General features: G+C 27.2%; 2 protein-coding genes across 2 annotated transcripts in view; both read right to left on the bottom strand.

The window, feature by feature from the left end:
• The window catches only part of LOC116846457, an 18206-nt gene extending 8194 nt beyond the window's left edge, over positions 1 to 10012 (bottom strand). The window contains exons 1-7 of the mRNA XM_032820271.1: positions 9716 to 10012; positions 9515 to 9634; positions 8350 to 8615; positions 7556 to 7842; positions 7126 to 7331; positions 6842 to 6985; positions 102 to 266 (exon numbers count right to left, since the gene is read on the bottom strand). Of these exons, the coding sequence (XP_032676162.1) occupies positions 102 to 266; positions 6842 to 6985; positions 7126 to 7331; positions 7556 to 7842; positions 8350 to 8615; positions 9515 to 9634; positions 9716 to 9874 (1347 nt within the window). The 5' untranslated portion in view covers positions 9875 to 10012. The remainder of the gene's footprint in view (positions 1 to 101; positions 267 to 6841; positions 6986 to 7125; positions 7332 to 7555; positions 7843 to 8349; positions 8616 to 9514; positions 9635 to 9715) is intronic.
• Positions 10013 to 11486: 1474 nt separating this feature from the next.
• LOC116846428 (venom acid phosphatase Acph-1-like) lies at positions 11487 to 15779 on the bottom strand. Its single transcript, XM_032820227.1, has 6 exons — positions 15421 to 15779; positions 15237 to 15332; positions 12920 to 13188; positions 12299 to 12555; positions 11860 to 12062; positions 11487 to 11728 (listed from the first exon to the last, which is right to left on the bottom strand). Exons 1-6 carry the CDS (start codon positions 15565 to 15567, stop codon positions 11591 to 11593), a joined length of 1110 nt encoding a protein of 369 aa, XP_032676118.1. The 5' UTR covers positions 15568 to 15779; the 3' UTR covers positions 11487 to 11590.
• Positions 15780 to 21041: the final 5262 nt, after the last annotated feature.

Here is a 21041-nt window from a genome sequence, read left to right on the forward strand (position 1 = left end):
CACACGCACGCACGCACGCACGCACGCACGCACGCACGCACACACGCATGCACGCACACACGCACGCACACACGCACACACACACACAATTTTCATCTTACCATGCTAACGAGCCGTAAATTTGTGTTCTCGACATTTACTTCATAGTTGGCTCTTGTTTTTTCTGAGAAAGCAGCAGTTTCTTGTATTGTGAATATATAAAGATAAAATATCAGCATGATGAAATAACCCACAAAAGATTGAGCATTGGCCATTTTCCGAGCTGATTAATTTATTTTTCTGAGCTGATTAATTAATCGTTGCAAATTAATTTTATATATTTTTCAATAATAATTTTATACGAAAAAAAGCACAATGAGGTTAATTATAATAAACTCTTAATTATAATAAGCTAAATTGTTAATGTCATACAGCATTGAACTTCCATGAAATGTACGTGCGAGTCAAAATTTGCAAGAGAGAAAGAGTAGATGCTAAGTCCAATCTTTAATTGGAAAAACTGAACGTTATAACAGAATAATACGGCTTTTATTTAGAGACTTATCGAAGCGTGAGTAGACTAGAAAAAAACAAAAAAAACAAATATTTGTAAACATGAAAGACAAGACACGGAAATGATTGCAGAGATAAGACGAGAAAGAAGAGAGAGAAGAAAGCATGGAAAGATTGGAATAAGATAATATCACAAATCTTTTGATCTTTTGGTCTTACGCGAATGTTGTATTATCCTATTGTAATATTTAACTAAAATATATAACTATTAATAAAGATATATGAAATATATGAAGATATATGAAGATATGATAAAGATATATGAAAAAGAGAATTTAGTAAAACTTCCTAAATTGAATAATGAATTCAAAATAGGTAAAAAATTATCGAAAAAAAAATGTTTATTGAATTGTCGATGTTAACGTGGCACGCGGAAAGAAGTAGAAATGAGAATAACAGATGTGTTGTTTCGAACAGCACTAATTAATTTGAAACATCTACTCAAATACCGAATATAATTTTAGTAAACAAAGAACATTAGATCAACATCTTAAAATATTGACCTTTTAAACGCGCGCGTACTCGCTTAATATTTTAAAAATATTTCAAAAATATTTACCGGATGTATGATCTCTCTTCGAATATAGCAAAAATGTTTTACAAATATGTAGTGTCAAAGTTATTTATTGATGTTGATACAACGCGTTAAAGTGCTACATATTAGAAAACGTTATACCTTATTGAATATCATTGCATATTTTAATGATACATTAATGACGTCTCTAACGTTAACAATACGTCATTAATACAATATTCGACGTAGTTTATTATATCTTTTTAATTTCCGAAATATACATAAAAGACTAAAAGTATCAGTATGAATGAAATACAAAAGCATGTTCAAATTTTTTGTTCCTCAAGTCAAACGTTAGAATTAAAATGTATATGTGGATTACAAGAAATTTTCATATATGCCGCCCATACACACACAAGTTCTTTATAATAAAATTTTATTTTGTCAATAATTTTATAAAAAAACTTTAAACATTTGCTAGCAATTAAACATGAGTATTTATATTTAGAGAATATTTATATTCATATTTACAGTTTCTCCAACGAATGTAGAATAAATCTTAAGAAAGTTAATCGCTAATCGTTAATCGTCAAGTGGACACTGTGGATTATCATAATCTGTAGATTTAGTTACTTAAAAATATGTATTAACAGATATAATTTATTACACTCGACAAGATTTTTGTTTTATTAGAAGTGAGATATCTAAATGTCATAACATCAATAAAAAATAAGTGATATAATTTGTTAATAAGTTATCCGAAAGAAAATAACAAATTAATTCATGTAACAACAGAGATCGTAAGGAATTTGAAATTAATGTATGCTGCTGTTAAAACGATTTCGCTCTTACGTGGGCAAAATATTTGCCGTCTACTTCAGGTAATTCTATATTAGTTTTATAATAACATCGTTAGTATATTCAGATATTATGTTACTGAATAATTGTAGAATATGAAGGATTATGCAATCACATTTAAATCATGTCTGGAAAAGAGATTGATCTCATATCTGGTAATGATTCATCAATCTCATCTTCTTCATGTTTTAAAGTATTCTCTAGTAAAGCATGATATTCATTAAGAATTATGGAAATATTTTACGAAACCAGGCGATTACTCGCGTAACATTTGTAAGTAATTCATGTGTTGACATAAATACAAATTGTTCGCTAAATTTTTAGTAATGGAAACATCAAAGAAACTTTATGAGTTATAGTAATTGGACATTAATATGCAGTAATTTTTAATAATTAGATAACTTAACGATTTATACTTATATACATACATCTGTTAATTATCGTCTATTTTTATCGAGATCATTAGGAGAGAGAACGTAGCCAAGATAATCTCCTGGTAGAGCTGATCTTCTGGGCGAGTGAACTTTTCCGCTCAAGATAGTAAACTTTTTCCCATGGTTGAATATGTAGCAAATAAACGATATTAACTAGTGATGTCTGTTAAAGTGATAATATTTTTTACTGTATTTAGAGAGACAATGTACTCGTTGTACCATTAAATTAGTATATGTATAGTTTGTGTCTCTAGAAGTTGCTTGTTAATTTTGCGATATCTATTAAGGGGATTCCATACTAGAAAATTTGACCCATAATATTATAAATATTAAGATAACTAACTTTTTTCTGTAAGATTTATGTCATATTGGTTGCACAGAATTACAAATATTTTTGAAACACACACTGAAAGTACGTGCAATAATGAAAAGATTTGAACATTGCTTAATATATGTGACAAAACGGACAAAAATTTTTTAAATTGATTTATCGAGCTGTCAGTTCGCGTAAATATTTAATTGATACAAAAGTTCTGTAGCTTGTACGTGCTGCACGTATATTTGCTCCACTAATGAAAATTTTAAGGTACATTTCTGTATCTTTACAACTGAGTATACGGGTTTAAAAGTATATGAAAAGTTTGCAGAAAGATTTCTATATATGTGTAGTTATGTTTTTTAGCATGGTAAAACAAAATACACATTTATATATATAAAATTTATGTACATAACAAAATACGAAAAGAATAATATGATTATGTTAGTGACAATAGTCTCTACGTTATCGACATTTATGTTCCATTTTGACATCTCCTTAAGAAATTCGGACAAAACCAATCTTTTAGATATTTTCAAAAGATTATTTATTAAGATTAAAATTTAAAAATAAGAATTAGAATATAACTGATGATATATATAAAATATGTGCAACATTTTTTAAATATATAGTGCAAACGTGGTTTTCCCCAAGTGAAATCTTTACTATACAACTTTGAAAATCGTAAGAAAAAAGAAAATATTTATATATATACAGGGTGTCTCAGAGCAGTCTATGAAGTGTTTCTGGAGACATAAAGCGGATTGAGGTGAACAAAGTTTATAAAAGTTCCATGCCATTTTGTTATGTTCGCAATAAATCATGAAGTATTAATTAAAGAAGATTAGTGAATGATAACATATACACATGCATACACATACACATGCATACACATACACACACACGCGCGTGCGCAATATGGTAGATTAACTGTAATTGCAGTTTTTTGTTTGCAGAGATTCTGACTCTAATTTTGATTTTTTAAATAGATCTATATCTGTCTCTTTCTTCCTCTCTCTCTCTCTCTCTCTCTCTCTCTCTCTCTCTTCTCCTCTCTGCATCCCTTCCTTTTTCTCTCGCCCTCCCTTTAAAAATTGACACATCTTTTGTCTCTGCGTTCTCTACTAGAAAACTCTATCTTTCTATTTTCTAATTTCTACATCTTAATAAGGAAAAATATGAAGAAATTAAGACATAATTGCAGTTTTTCTTCTTTTTTTCATTGCCTCCATAACTAATACTATAAAAAGGATTGACATGAAAAGAACTTACGAATTAAGGAAATTCCTGAAGCAAAGATATAACGTTGTCTGCTGTAGTATATTTGTTAGGTCAAACTGAACAAAAGTCCATTTTGCAAGTAACTACATGGATTTTTATTTATTAATTAAAAAAGATTTGTGCATTACTGCGCACAATCATGTAACAATTTTCTTTTATTAATAATTAAAAATCTACGTAGTTATTTGCAAAATGATAAAGGACTTTTTGATTCAGTTTGACCTAATATACAAGCACACGACAGCACACATTGTTACTACAGCTTATCTATCATTAAATATTAAACATATTTAAACCATAAAATATTACCAAAAATATTAAATGCGTGATCATTCATTAATCTTCTTTAATTAATATTTCGAGATTTATTGCAAATATCGCAAAACAATATGGGACTTTTATGTTCATCTCATCGCTCTATATTACTACGAGCACTTCGTAGACTGTTCTGAGACAATATGTCTCCGTATATACATTAAAAAAATTTTTCTTGCTTTAATATTTGACTAATTAATCAAGTATTGAAATTTCGCATTAAAGTGCTTAAGAACTGATGCGATATACTTGACATATCGTTGGTGATTTACAGAAAGAAAAGGATGACTAACCGGCGACACAAGAAAGGCAACAGCAGACCACTTTATTTCCAAGGAGCAAATGTCATATCGAATGGTTGTCGAAATAACTCTGAATGCCATTTTTGACGGAAGTCAACAAGTGGATAAAGCCCATTAAGAATTTGTTGCAGACTCATTTTGGTTCTGGCTGTTTTCCTGCTATGCGCGCAGATATATTTAATAAATAATAGATATCTCCTAGAAAACTATTATATCTTTGCTTCAGGAATTTCCTTAATTCGTAGGTTCTTTTCATGTCAATCCTTTTTATAGTATTAGTTATGGAGACTATGAAAAAAAGTAGAAAAACTGCAATTATGTCTTGATTTCTTCCTTATTTTTCTTTATTAAGATGTAGCAATTAGAAAATAGAAAAATAGAGTTTTCTAATAGAGAACACAGAGACAAAAGATGTGTTAATTTTTAAGGGGAAGGAGAGAGGAGGAGAGGGAGGAAGAAAGAGACTGAGATAGATATAGATCTATTTAAAAAATTAAAATTGGAGTCAGAATCTCTACAAACAAAAAACTATAATTCTGCAAATTGAAAGTCATCTAGTTTATCTAAATGAAAACCGCATTTCAATATTTTTAATAGTTCAGGAGATAATAGGAATGTTAGAAATTTAGATGTGACTTATAGTAAATAAATGATATAAATTAGTAAGTTCTGTTACACAGAGATTATATTTATCTCTGTATATTCAGACAATGTTGTTATTGTTTTACTAAAATATTTTATTTTCTTCTTCTCTCTCAATAAACCTGTTTGCTGAATGTTTTAACAAAATCTATTAAGATAAAAATAGACACTTTCAGAGATTTTCAAAAGATAATTTACATAAAACTGAACTTAAAATAAGAATTAGAACTTGAAATAAGAATTAGAGTTTAATTGGCGATAAGATATTTGCAACATTATATATGCAGGATGGCCCACGTAAAGTGTGACAACTTAAAAACTCTAAAAATATTTGTCATATCAGAAACATGTGCTAACGTTGTTATTCGTTTTTAACCAAGTTCAAACACTTAATAAAGTAATAAAATAGAAGAACTATGAAGTCTTTTATTGAATTTATAGTTTTATAACATTAGTTTAAATGCACTTTACTTTAAAGTTTAAATGTTTGTAACTTTTAATAGAAGTATTTTTCAAAGAAATATTCCAGATAAAGTTTTGTTTTTTCCCGTAGAATTCAAATATGTAACATTTTATAGGAAATTCAATTTGAAATTATGAAGTTATCTTCCGCCCTCTTTAACCTTTTGGGGACCACTTTATGTATGATGGTTGGGAGACATGTATCCCAGTGGTCCCCAATGGGTTATGGAACAGAGATGAATTTTTATTTATATAGTTTATTTATATCGTTTTATTTATATTTATATAGAAAGACTCTTCGAATACATAAAACTTTTTCATGTACAACTTTTCGATACGAAAAATATTTTTAGAGATTTGGATTGTCATACTTTACATTGGCTACTCTGATGTATATATTCTATATATATATAAACATATATATTATTTATTCCTTACAACATTGAAAATAGATAAAATATTTTGTTATAATATAAAAAAAATGTTTTTATACGTTAATTGAATGAAAATTTGTATATAGGCGCATAATCTTTCACATTTTTTTTGTTAATAACTTTGTAACAAACAATGAGCGCTGGATAAATCCTTCACTTTACTTTACTTAGAATGATGACTTTGATAACATATATCAAAATAATTAAAATTGAATTAAAATCAGATGGTGACTCCTGTTTTAGCATAATTAGTATTTTCTTTCTTCTTGAATAAAAATTTACTTTACATCAATTATATTTTATAAAAAGCTCGCATTTATTAAAATTTGTATATTTATATCGAGATACAGTTTTTAAGACAGATTTGGAATAAAATACGTCTAAAATCGGAAGATAAGACTTCTAAACGACATTTTCAAGACGGTGGAATATAAGATATTTTTAAGACATCTTTAAGACGTCTTTTGCATACTGTTTTGCCGTATTGATTCTGGATATAATCTATTAAAAAGTTGAGATGAAAAGAAACTTTCAGATGTTTTTCAAGTGATAATTTACAAAAATTTGAACTTAAAAAATAAGAATTATAAAAAAAAAATACGAATTAGAATTTAATTGATGATAAGATATATGCAGCATTTTCTAACGCATTATGGAGACATGTTTTCTCAAGTGTCCCGATTTTAGACGTTGTGTTGTGCGGGAAGATATATTAAGAAAGATAACTGTTAATCATCAATCGGGCAATTTGGATCATCATCAGTCATCGTTGCAGATTTAGTCAACTGAACGTACATATCAAACGGACATAACGTAGAACACTTGTGAAGTGTTTTTTTTACTAGAACTGGTGGAATACCTAAATAATATAGTATCTGTAAAAAGTAATTCAAATCGCTAATAAGTTATTCGTGTTTTACAAAAGTTAAAACAAAGTAATTTATATAACATCAGAGATTGATAGAAATTTGAAATTTACATACTACTGCTGCTATAAAAACAATTTTACTTTTACCTGAACGAAATAATTGCCGTCCTTTTTATGCAATTCTATAATAACGCTGCTGGTATATTGAGGCATTGTGTCATTGAATAACTTTAGAGCATAAAGAACTGCAGCCACATTTAAGCCATTTCCAGAAAAGAGATTGATCTTTTTATCTGTTAACTTTTGATTCATCTTCGCTTTCATGTCTTTAAGTACTTTGTATAATATTGTACCTGCCAATATAATTATAGAAATATTTTACGATGCTAGATGATTGCTCGCACAATATTCACAAACGATTCATATTAATTGATATATAAATTGTTTACATAAATTTTTAGTAAATGAGATAATTAATAGAAACTTTTTAATGACTAGAATAATCGTTAAGAAAGTTACATTATTTTTTAGTATTTAATTAATTCTTAACGTTTGTATAACTTTGATCTACACTTGCCTCCATTAAGATGAATAGGATAAGAACCTATCATATGAGCCAAAATAGACGCTCGGTAAAGCTCACCCTGTGGTTGCATCATCTTTTCTGCCCAATGTGGTAAACTTTTTCCCAAGGATAAATATACATTAAATAAACGATATAAATTGATAAGGTCGTCTATAGAGGTAATATTTTTTTTTGTATATTCAGACAATGTAACCATTGTTTCATTAAAAATGCTTATTTTATTTTGCAAAAATTGTTTTTCTTTTTCATACTGTTGCCGTACTGATACTGGATAAAATCTGTTAAAAAGTTGAAATGAAAAAAAAACTTTTCGATGTTTTTCAAGTGATAATTTACGGAAATTCGAACTTAAAAAATAAGAATTATAAAAAAATACGAATTAGAATCTAATTGATGATGAGATATATGCAGCATTTTCTAACGCATTATGGAGACGTGTTTTCTCAAGTGTCGCGATTTTAGACGTTGTTTGTGGGAAGATATATTAAAACAGATAACCGTCAATAAGTCGTTAATCGTAAACAGGCATCTTGGGTCATCATTATCCATCGCAGATTTAGTCAACTGAACGTACATATCGAACGGACATATTATTGTATGATATTAATGATCGTAAAAGAAACAAAAAACGAATCAATTCACTTTAAAAACTACTCTTCCGTCCGATTAAAACATCATATATCGAAACTTATGTTAGCATTAAAGTACTTAGGATGCGGAATATATACATATATTGATATATATACATCATATTAGTGATTTATAGAAAGAAAAGGATTACTGACCGAAAGCATATATAGGGTTGCACGAGAGAATCGTTTAACCAATGAGCATATGTCATATCGAATGGTTGCCAATCTAGATCTGAATTCCATTTTTGCTGATTAACAGGCGGATAAAGCCCTGCAAGAACTAATTGTAAACTCATCTTGTTTATGGCAGATTGAGTGCTACGTGCGTAGACGTTTGCTGGATTGTAAGTGTCTCCAAGAAAACGATCGTATCTTTTCCTTAGGAATTTTCCTAATTCGTAGGCTCTTCTTTTGCCAATCTATTATAATATTATTTATGGAGATAACGGAAGGAAAAAGAAAGAAACTTCAGCTATGCTATTTAATTTCTTCCTTAGAGAGTGATAATAAGGAAATATAAAAATAGGTTTTTCCCGGAGGGAACTCTGAGACGTGTGAGAAGTATCGAGCTTATTGCTTAACACGGATGTATTTGTTTGTATTTTGTTCTTCACAAATTGACGAAAATATTGTATAAGAACAAAAGACAGTGTACAGTATGCTTCAATACTATTGATAAAAAATAAATAAGTGGATACATGCCTACATGAGAATTAAATTGAAGTTATTACATATTTATATTGTTTTGATATATTTTTGGCTTTGGTAAACGTTCAATGATTTTATGTTATATGTTAAACTTGTTTTACCGACGATTATAAATAAATAAATTTATATATATATATATATATATATACGCACAAAAATATATACAAAAAAAATATATATATAAAGAGTCTGTTTAAAGCAATTTAGAATAATCTAAGTTAATGAAAGGAAAAAAGAGGTATATTCTATATTGTTGTTTTCATTATTTTTAATAATATTTTGGTTTTATGGAATTTTAGTGCTGTGACAAAATTTTTTCCATAATATGTAACGCGAGGATCTTAAGTAAAATATATATATCAGAAAACTGAAAGATAGTTTTTCTATATTTGAGGTCGCAGTGTTGTTACCTTTGTAATACATATATCATAATATATATATTTCTATTTTTTAGAAATTATTTTAGAAAATTTATTTTTGAAATATATACAAAAATATTTTATAAATAATCTTGCGAATATTTTAAAAATATACAACCTTTGCTACGTCCAATAATTACAGCATTGAGTAGATTAACAACCTTTTAAACAACGTTATAATATCTACTTACATTAATTAAAGGACCGTAAAAGTCCGGATCAGGCATGACTCTTTTATCTGACTCATTAAGCAGATAACGATACGATGTTCTTTCTGCTTCTTCCAAATATCGGTCACCGCGATTGAATAACTAAATATTTCGACATAACTACGTTAGTCTTATATAATTTTGAGAAGATATTGTTATTAAAGAAATATTTTCCTATCTCACCACGCTAACTAATTCTAAACTTGTTTCCTTGTATATTTCATATTGAGGCTGACATAGGCGTTCTGCAAACTGTTCTATACAATATTCATCCTCTAGGAGCACATTCGAACAATGTATTAATATAATAAGGTAAACTACATAATATTGAATTACTGCCATTTTTCAGGTTCTATACAGAAAAATCAAATTATTTTGTAATGAACATTTTATAGAAAAAAATACAAGGCGTTAACACAACAGCTGAGTGTAAATATGAGATCTAACTTTTGTTTGAAAGGACTGAACTTTATAACGGAATGATGTCGCTTTTATTTGGAGACATCAAAAGTAAAAGAAATATAAACATGAAGGAAATAGAGAAAGAAGGAGGAAACAAAGATAAAGATAAAAAAACGAGGAAAAGAAGAGGGAAAAATAGAGATTTTAGAAAGATATGTGAGAAACTAGAGAAATAGAGACAAAGAAGATAAGCAATTATAATTTCACAAACTTTTTGATCTATTTTATGAATGCTTGCGTTTGTATTATTGCATTCTAATATTTAAATTAAAACATGTAAGACATTTACAAAGGTATATTAAAAGCAGAATCAAGTAACTTTCATCAGTTTTTTCATCAATTAAATTTAATACAGATAAAATAGAGTTTATTGAAAAATAATTAAAAATACAATTTATTGTTTTATGAATGTAACATCTTAGTACATGAAAGAAAATTGGAACGAATAAAAGTAATAAAAAAATAACAATGATCTTTGAAATAATATGAAGTTAGAATATCTTTCACAAGCTCGAGAGAAGACTATATATTTTTATAATATTATTTATATTTTACAATGTTTTTTTATTTTTATCTTTTAAAATATAAATAAAACAAAAATAATATAACTTCTATGATATACACAAGTTTCAAAAGTATACAACTTATTAAAACATATTAATAGGCAAATGAGAGTCAAATGTTGATTTTAGAGCGAATTTTTCATTAAGGTTGAGAGGATAATGATGTTTGACAGAGTCAACGCACGCATTAGTCTTTTTTAGTCTTTAAACGTACGTAGTGAATCAACCTTCCACGTTAAATCGATTCTAAATCTCAATTCTAAATATCAATATAATACATTTCTTTAATTAACCTGAAATTCCCCATATTAGTTTGATTCCTAATTATAGTTGCGAAAAATATCGTCTCAGCTAAGAATCAAATTTGGATTTTCCTATTTGCCGGGCGGGACGCCGCACTAATTCGGCTACTGAAACCTCGACGATATTCTTCGCAACACAACACTTATAAGTAATTGTTTTGGAACGATAATACTTTGTTTCGGCCAGCGCGATAAACACAACTTCTATGATACACAGACTCTCGAAAGTATATAACTTATTAAAACATACTAATAGACAAACGCTGATCTTATAGAGCGAATATTTTTTAATAATATTGAAAGGATAATAATGTTGTAAGTATAATAATGCAGAATTGATAAATAAAATATTATTGTTTTGACAAAATATTTGAAAATCTATCCGGCACGTGCATTGACACTGTCAAACGTTATTATTCTCTCAACATTGTTAAAAAATATTCATTTTGAAATCAGCGTTTGGCTCTCATTTGCCTATTTATATATTTTAAAAATGATATAATAAGGTGCAGGCAAAATCTAAGTTTGTTCAACGATTCTTTTACGAAATAATATTTGTATTAATTCATTCTTTTCAAATAAAAATTTACTTTACGTAAAAAATTCCAAAAAAAACTTATATATATATATATATATTTAATTTATGTAAGTATTTATATCGAGAAGTACAGTTTTTAGAATAAATTTGGAATAAATTTTAAGAAAGATAACTGTCAATTTTTTATTAATTCTTAATTGCAGTGTTCATCATCAGTATTTGTTATTTCTCTAGTTTTCTGAACGAATTTATTGAACGGGCATAATTCTGTGCAGTTGAAAACTTTTTGTTTTACTAGAACTGGCGGGACATCACCAAAATAACGTAATATCTGTAAAAAGTATATAATTTCATTCATTAATAAATTATTCACGTTCTTAAACAGATAGGACAAAATAATTCACATAACGTCAAGGAATTCGAGATGAGTGTTTGCTGTCGGTATAACGATTTCAGTCTTACCCTTACAAAATGTTGTTTATTTTTTTCATACAGTTCTACAATAACGCCGGTCGTAAACGGTGGTATTTCGTTATCAAATATATCTAAAGCATTAAGGAGAGCAACTACATTCAAGTCATTTCCGACAAAGAGGTTGACCCTTCTATCTAAACCTTGATTGATCACATCGTTAGCATCATGAATTATTCTATATAACATTGTACCTGTGTCAAAAGTTATAAAAATGTTTTTTGAAAATATGGGAAATTACATGCGCAACATTCATGAGTGATTTATATAGATTTAAATATTTATTTGCATAAATCTTTAGTAACTGAATCAACTAATAGAAACTTAATAATTAGAATAATTGGGCAATTTGTATCATTTGTATTATTTGAATTATTTATATTATTCCTTAATAATTTATAACGTTCGTTTGATATTAATTTAAACTTGCCTCCGTTAATTTTTTTCATGACCTTGGAAAAAGAACACATTTTATAATATAAGAGAACCGCATCTTTAAGTAATTTAGTTGATACACCTCTTCCTACGGTTTCATATGTGGTGAGTACGTGATATAAATTATAGAGATCTTTTAATTTAGTCATATTTTTAGTATATGTCGAAAATGTTTGTATCACATCATCCAATTGTTTTATTTGCTGTTGCGCTGATTGCGTTTCTTCTATGCTTTTGTAAACATTATGAAATCTATTGAAAAGTTGAAATCAGAAGAAGTTTCCAGACATTTGGAAAAGATAATTTACATATTTAAAATTATAATCATTAGAATCAAATTTATGATAACATATCGAAATATACATATAACATTTTTAGACACAGTAGAAGCATCGTTTTTTCTCAAGCAAAATAATTATCGTATAGTTATCGTATAGTTTTAAAGACCGCAAAAGAAAACAATTCAAATGACTTTATTTTAAAAGTCATCTTAGTCCGATTAATTAATCAAATATCGTAATTTATATTCGAATTAAGTTAATTATATTTGCTTAAGATCTGATGCTAATCCCTCAATATATACTTAGTAATTTACAGAAAGAAGATAATAACTAACTTGCTACACAAATGCGGCATCAGCAGAGCATCTTTTTTTAAAGAAACAAATGATATATCGAATGGTTGCCAATTTAACTTCTGATGCCATTTTTGTTTAGGGTGAATAGGCGGATAAAGCCCAGCGAGAATAAGCTGCAGAGTCATCTTGTTCCTAATGAATGCCGTGCTACGTGCGACTACATTATGTATAAAATAAACGTCGCCGAGGAAATTATTGTATTTTTCCCTCAAGAATTTTCCTAATTCGTAGGCTCTTCTCTTGCCAACCTTTATCATTATATTAATCATGATAGACAACAAAAAAGAAAACAAGCTGCAAATACGATACTAATTTCTTTCTTAATAAAATGTGCTAATTAGAAAATAAAAGGGCAATGTTTTCCAATAGAGAACACAAAGACAAGAGAAGTGATGATTTTATCGTTTAACACTGATATGTTTGCATATACTTCGTTCTTTATGTATTGATATAAGTATTGTGAACCAAAGGAAGTATATAGGATGCATCGATAACGATGATATAAATGTGGATATTTGTGATATGCTCACATGAGAAGTAAATTCGAATTATTGCATATTTGAAACGCTTTGGCAAAATTTTAAATTGTGAATAATCTTCAACGACTTTATATTATATTAAACTTTTTCATCGACGAGTAGAAGAATTTAAATGGAAACATAACGTTTGATATATCAGTTTAGAATAAACTAGTGAAAAAAAATATAATGTATAAGTTTTTTTATTGTGGCTTTTATTATTTTTTCATAGCATTTTTCTTATAATTCATTTCATTTTATAGAATTTTATAGAATTTTTGTGCAATTTTAGCGCCGCGGCTAAACTTTTACCATAATATATGTGACAAGCAAGATTTTTTAAGAACACCAGACATGAGATAGCGGAAGATAAGAATTTAACTACATGTTTAAAGCTGTACTATTGTTACCATCGCGTCATATATATCTCATGTTATTGCTGATTTCTAGTCTTTGGAAATTGCTTGTAAATACATGACGTGTGCTACTTTCAACGTTTATAGCAATAAGACGGTTAATAATCTTTAGTAATATACGTTATAATATACAGGGTGTCCGGTAACTCACGGAGAAGTTGCAGTGTACAAGTAGATTAGGTAAAAAATAAACAGAACAAAAAGTTTCTCTATTATTTTGTGAACGACCATATAAAATTTTGAGTTATTAATCAAAGAAGATTCGTGAATGATCACGTGCCATACGGTAGATGAGTTGTGATGGCGACGTCTACCGCTGTATTCTTGTATATTAGATCAAACTAAAAAAGTCCTCTACCATTTTCCAAATAACCACGTACAGTGTTTAGTTATTAATTAAAGAAGATTGGTGTACAGTTGTACGTCAATCTTTTTTAATTAATAATTAAATATTTACGTGGTTAGTAAAATAGTAGAGGATTTTTTGTTTAATTTGACTTAATATACAAGTATATAGCGATAAATGTCGCTATCACAGCTCATCTACTGTGTGGCGCGTGATCATTTACAAACCTTCTTTGATTAATAAAATGAAACTCAAAATTTTATGTGATTGTTCGCAAAATGATAGAGGAATTTTTTGTTTTGTTTAACTTAATCTATCTGTACACCGCGGTTTCTCCGTGAATTTCCGGACACCTTGTACTCGGTGAGAAATGACTCGTCGATCGACGAGTCATTTCTCGCTGGGTATAAGTCGAATTTTATTTTAATTAAAAGATTATTGCCGTCTAAATAGTCATTGATACACACATTTATATAAATTATTTGAGTAATATTTGCATATAATTCAAGTAATCTGTAGATCCAAATAAATCCATATTATCCAAATTGTTCATTTATTTAGATAATTTTCTTCCATAATATGTGATACAAAATTTTTTTTATTTATTTATTTTTTGTTTAATTCTTATAAAGATCATAATATAATATCTCATCAAGATTATAATCTAATTCTTATAAAGATCATAATATATAAATATAAGTATAGGAAAGTGGGAAAACAGATTTTTTATATTTGAGGCTGCAGAATTGTTATATATTGCGTTATATATACTATGCTACATATTAATGTTGATATCCAATTTTTAGAAGTTACTTTTGAAAATTTACAATTAAGATATATATATATATATATATATATATATATATATATATATATATATATATATACACACGTTTCTAAATAAATTATAAAAATAAAATAAAAGTATACAACGTTTGATACGTTCAAAAATTACAGCAATAAACCAATTAACAATTGTCTGTAATGCATATTGCAATATGTGAGTTGAGTCTTACATCAGTTAAAAGACCATCGCTGTCCGGATAGTAACTCTCATTTGTTTGAAATTGTCCTGTTATATCATCTAACATCCGATCGCCTTGTCTGAATAACTGAATGTTTCGATATAATGTTAATCTTTCATATGTTTTCGAGAGAAAATATATTAATATTAATAAATTTTTAGTTTTTATAACTTACCATGCTAATGAATCGTAATTTTGTTTCCTGGTATTCTGTCGACTGATTTTTACTGACTTGACATACTTTTGTTTCTGCAGTCACACTCAAACAATACATTAGTATAACAAGATAACCTATATAAAATTTGTATTGGATATTTGTCATTTTTCTAGTTTGTTATGATGAAATGGATTTAGATATTTTGTAATGATGATTTTATAAAAAAACGATTGTTCCTGTAAGAACAACTGTTAAATATAATAAACGCTAAACTGATAATAATAGAAAATGCCAAACTCCAACAAGAGAACGATGGAATATAGAAATCAGAGTATAAATGCGATATTTAACTTCTTTGTTCAGAAGAACTGAATATTATAACGGAATGACGTGACTTTTATTTGAAGACACGTCAAGATACAATAAAAGAAATGTAAATACAAAACACAACAGGAAAGATAGAGATATAGCAAAAAAGACAATAAAGATTGGAATAATACAATAATACAATGGGATAAACTGGGAAAGTAGAAAAGAAAAAAGGAGAGTACATAACTGATTATGTTGATTATTTCTAACTTTACGATCCTTTCGGTTGATTCTACGTATATTTATACTTGTATTATTGCAATATTTTGCTTAACCCTTAAAATCCTAAGTTTTTTCTGGGAGTTAAATTTTAGTGAAATCAAGCGACGCGAAGCCAAGTGCAAGCGCAAGCAACGGGCTCGACCGTGTATCCTTACGCGACGATTTCAGTGGAATACAGGCACGATTTCTCGTTTGACTATACAGCTAAACGAATGAGATGGCTTAATCGTTTACATTACTTAATAAAACTGTTTTTATTTTTGCTCTAAATGCTCAGAAGCTGAGATATTTTCACTCAAAGTCCGAAATCGTAAATTTATGCGTGAGAAACGTCGTCGTCGTCTCCTCATTACGAAAACCTTAGTTGACTGTATTCCTCCGTTAGAGGCGCTACGGTTGAGATCAGCCTGGCTAGCCGATATGAAAGAGAGAGAGAGAGAAAGAAAGAAAGAGAGAATAAAAGAGAGAAAGAGAAAAAAGAAAGAGATAGAGAAAGAGGGGAGAGAGAGAGACATTTTTTATAAAAATGAATTATTCTGAAATAAAATTTAAAGAACCTGCTTTTTATGTACACCTAAATATTTACAATGTCCAAGTTCAACATATAAAAAACATTATTAACAAAAAAACACTTTTTTAGTGATTAATATTATTTTGTAAAAAAGATAAAAACAAAATTACTTTTTTTAAAAAAAGTATAAAAAAGAAACACGCGTTAACATTATTTGTCTTTACAAAAAAAGATCGTTATAGATAAATTAAACAAAAGCTCAGCTAAAAGATATTTAAAAAAATATTTATTATTATTAATTTATTATTATTATTATTTATAATATTTAATATTATTAAAACAACTTTATTCAGATCAATTGTATTCTTGCAAATACTCTATTGAAAAATACAAGACAATTTTATACTCTCTTCAAAAGTAGTGATATCAAGAGGTTTATGCCAAGTACGAATGATTAACTATTTCAATTTTTACTTTTATAAACATATGTGGTTATATAATTATATATGTGGTTATATTTGGCTATATAATATATTTATAAATTAAATATATTATTAATATATTAGTAACATATTAAATAAAAAGTAAAATAATTAGAGAAATACAATAATGTTGAAAAAAATTATAATAACACACAAAAAGCAATTGGCGTGCCTTTTTTAATATTACATCGATGATCAATATAATATTTTGACAATTATTGAAATAAGAGAACCGTTTGCCTATAAAAAAAGGCACGCCAAATGCTTTTTGTGTAAGTTATTATAATTTTATTCAACATTATTGTAAGTTATTATAATTTTTTTAACATTATTGTATTTTTTCATTATTTTATTTTTTATTTAATAATATGTTACTATTATATTAATAATATATTTAATTTATAAATATATTATATAGCTAAAATTACATATGTTTATAAAAGTAAACTCGTATACCTCTTGATAATAAATATATTATATAGTCAAATATAACCACATATATAATTATATAACCACATATGTTTATAAAAGTAAAAATTGAAATAGTTAATCATTCGTACTTGGCATAAACCTCTTGATATCACTACTTTTGAAGAGAGTATAAAATTGTCTTGTATTTTTCAATAGAGTATTTGCGAGAATACAATTGATCTGAATAAAGTTGTTTTAATAATATCAAATATTATAAATAATAATAATAATAAATTAATAATAATAAATATTTTTTTAAATATCTTTTAGCTGAGCTAATAATAATAAATGTTTTAATAATAATAAATATTTTTTTAAATATCTTTTAGCTGAGCTTTTGTTTAATTTATCTATAACGATCTTTTTTTGTAAAGACAAATAATGTTAACGCGTGTTTCTTTTTTATACTTTTTTTAAAAAAAGTAATTTTGTTTTTATCTTTTTTACAAAATAATATTAATCACTAAAAAAGTGTTTTTTTGTTAATAATGTTTTTTATATGTTGAACTTGGACATTGTAAATATTTAGGTGTACATAAAAAGCAGGTTCTTTAAATTTTATTTCAGAATAATTCATTTTTATAAAAAAATGTCTCTCTCTCTCTCCCCTCTTTCTCTATCTCATTCTTTTTTCTCTTTCTCTCTTTTACTCTATTTTATTCTCTCTTTCTTTCTTTCTCTCTCTCTCTCTCTCTTTCATATCGGCTAGCCAGGCTGATCTCAACCGTAGCGCCTCTAACGGACATTTATAGAGAGTATAAAATTGTCTTGTATTTTTCAATAGAGTATTTGCGAAAATATAATTTATCTGAATAAGGTTCTTTTAATAATAGAATTTTTAAGAAAAAATTTTTTTTTATTTAAAAAATTTATTTTATTTAAAAAATTTTTTAAATATCTTTTAGCTGAGCTTCTGTTGTAATTTATTACGATCTTTTTTTGTAAAGATATATGTATACTGAGGTTATTTAAGTCGCTAGCAACGAGTCTAAGATCAGAATAGAATAATTCAAAATGGCGGATCCAATATCGGCGGTCTATAAATATTGAAATATTGTAAGTCAAATTAATTGTATCAAAACTAAGTATGTTTTAGTTTTTTAGATTTAGATTCGTTGATAACGAATCCGAGAAATCCGTAAAAACAAAGAAACAATAAAACATACTTAACTAACAAACTTAACTATAACTAATAATTAAAAAAATATATATATAGTAGTATACTAAATATTAATAATTACATTTATAATATACTAAATATTTATAACATAATTTATAACAATTTATAATAATTATAACAAAAAATAAATAAATATGTATAAATATAAAAATTTTTTAAATAAAAAAGTATAAAATATAAATAATTATAGCAAAAAGATATAAAAACAACCATAAAAACTAAAAAAAACAAATTTAAAAAACAAAAAAATAATAACTCACGAAAATGTTTATACATATTTTATTCTCAGATAGTAGATAGAAATCATGTAATCATGATTTTAACATCGAATTTTACGTCATTTATCCCTAAAGTTAACCTAAAAATGACGTATTTCTGATAGTCCTAAGCCACAGACAAAGACGTTAGTAGTAACGTCAATTAAACATTACTCAAACTCTCACAATGACGTAAGTAAAATATATCCGCTAGCAGAGTGACTAGCAGAGTCTAATAAGGATTATCTGTCTAATAAGGATTGAATGATCAAAAAGATATCGATATGATGTTAAAATGGCGAAATTAATCTGAAATTGATTCGATCGGCTGGTGATCACAGTTTCGATCTCTCATTCGATATTAATTATCCATCGATATAAAATATTATATAGCTGTTATATAAAAAAGTTAGTCCTAATTTTTTCGTGTTTCAAGATTTCTGGGAATTGAAGACTGTCACACATATACTCTAAATCTTTCACGTATTTCACTCTTCGATAAGCTCCGATAAAATTCCAAAACGGCACTGGTCACTCATTTATATCGTGCTTAAAATGCATTGCTTAACTTGACAATCGAACGGTATGCGGCGATCCCAATGACTCTGATGATATTTTTATGATGTATATTTATATAATGTATCCTTATCGTGTTCACAGAACATTAAAACATATTTACTGACAATTATTAAAACAACGCAACAATACTCAATATACGATTAATATTGAAATAGGCTGTGTTTTAAAATTACTGATAGCGCTGAAAATCTATAATATACATAATATGAACTATAGTTTTTCATCGCTGGCGGTGGATTTTGAGATGCAGCCATAATGTATATTAATAACTCAGTGATTCTTTATGATTACTTTTAAACTTGTAATGTAATATTATAACGGTTAATCTAAACAAAAAAATAGTTGATCGATATAACAATTTTTCCCCAAAATTTCTAACAGGGTTTTTTAACGTAAAGGGTATATAGTTTAAGCATTTTAAGATATTCATTCAAAAGTTATCTGCACTTTACAAAACTTTTACCTTAAGAAAATTACATTATTGTACATAACTGTATACCAATTTTCTTTAATTAATAACTAAATATGTACATGATCATTTGGAAAATGGTAGAGGATTTTTTCAATTCACATTGCTTGGTTCAATTCAATCTAATATACAAGCATACAACAGCAGATATCGCCGACTATTGTTGCTAAAGTTACTGTTATTGTTATCAAAGTTATTGTTAAAATTAATTATTACATATGTCGCTAAGAATATGAAATATGTTGCTAAGAATAGAAAATATTATTTTATTCGAAAAATAAATTCATTTACAACATATAATCAATTAAACGTCAATTATGACTGAATATTGACGTTAAAATAACGACAGCATGCTATCTGAAAAATAACTTACAACACATAGGCAATTAAACGTTTATATGATGCCATTATTGCTAAGCTTTTTTGACGTATTAAAACATGTTAAATATACGTCACTTAATCGACCCAGATGTATGATGTTACTGACAAATTATGACTGAATATTGACTTCAAAATAATGACTGCTTGCTATTTAGGTTGTTTATCTCCTCGCGGTAAGAGCTGAAAACGACAATATAAATTGTCGGTTAACAAACATTTAGCTATACAAAATTTATTTTCCAATATTATCATTTAAAACTTGTATGCTATGTACGGATAGAACGGGTCAAAATAATTATAAAAGTTATATACCATTTTGAAATTTTCTCAATATTTATTCTGTAATTAATTAAAATGTATAAACGAATGAGCGCATGAGAAACGGTAGGACAGGCTCCATGTATAAAAGAAATGGCTTACCTCTTAGCAACGATGAGTAAATAGCTGATTTCGAGGTGGAACAAGCGATACGTATACGTTAATAAATTGAAATGTGAAATAATACATACATGAAATTAAAATTATTAATAATCACCGTTATGCATATGAGAACATATATATTGACATTCCTCTATATTTAAATTATTTTAACCCGTTCTACTCGTTCTACCCGTACACGGCAGTTGTTTGATTAGTTACCGGACATTCTATATACATACATACATATATATATATATATATATATATATATATATATATATATATATATATATATATA

Source organism: Odontomachus brunneus, unplaced genomic scaffold (assembly GCF_010583005.1).
Source record: "Odontomachus brunneus isolate Ranch 3 - 2012 unplaced genomic scaffold, Obru_v1 Obru_scaffold_064, whole genome shotgun sequence".
NCBI classification, from domain to species: domain Eukaryota; kingdom Metazoa; phylum Arthropoda; class Insecta; order Hymenoptera; family Formicidae; genus Odontomachus; species Odontomachus brunneus.

Bases quoted from the DNA above. Each gene is read 5' to 3' on its own strand.
- LOC116846428 (XM_032820227.1), bottom strand. From the start codon at position 15,567: ATGACAAATATCCAATACAAATTTTATATAGGTTATCTTGTTATACTA. The intron at 15,333-15,420 runs GTAAGTTATAAA...CGAAACATTCAG, and splicing joins AATTACGATTCATTAGCATG to TTATTCAGACAAGGCGATCG. The intron at 12,556-12,919 runs GTTAGTTATTAT...ACTTTTCAATAG, and splicing joins ATGCCGCATTTGTGTAGCAA to ATTTCATAATGTTTACAAAA.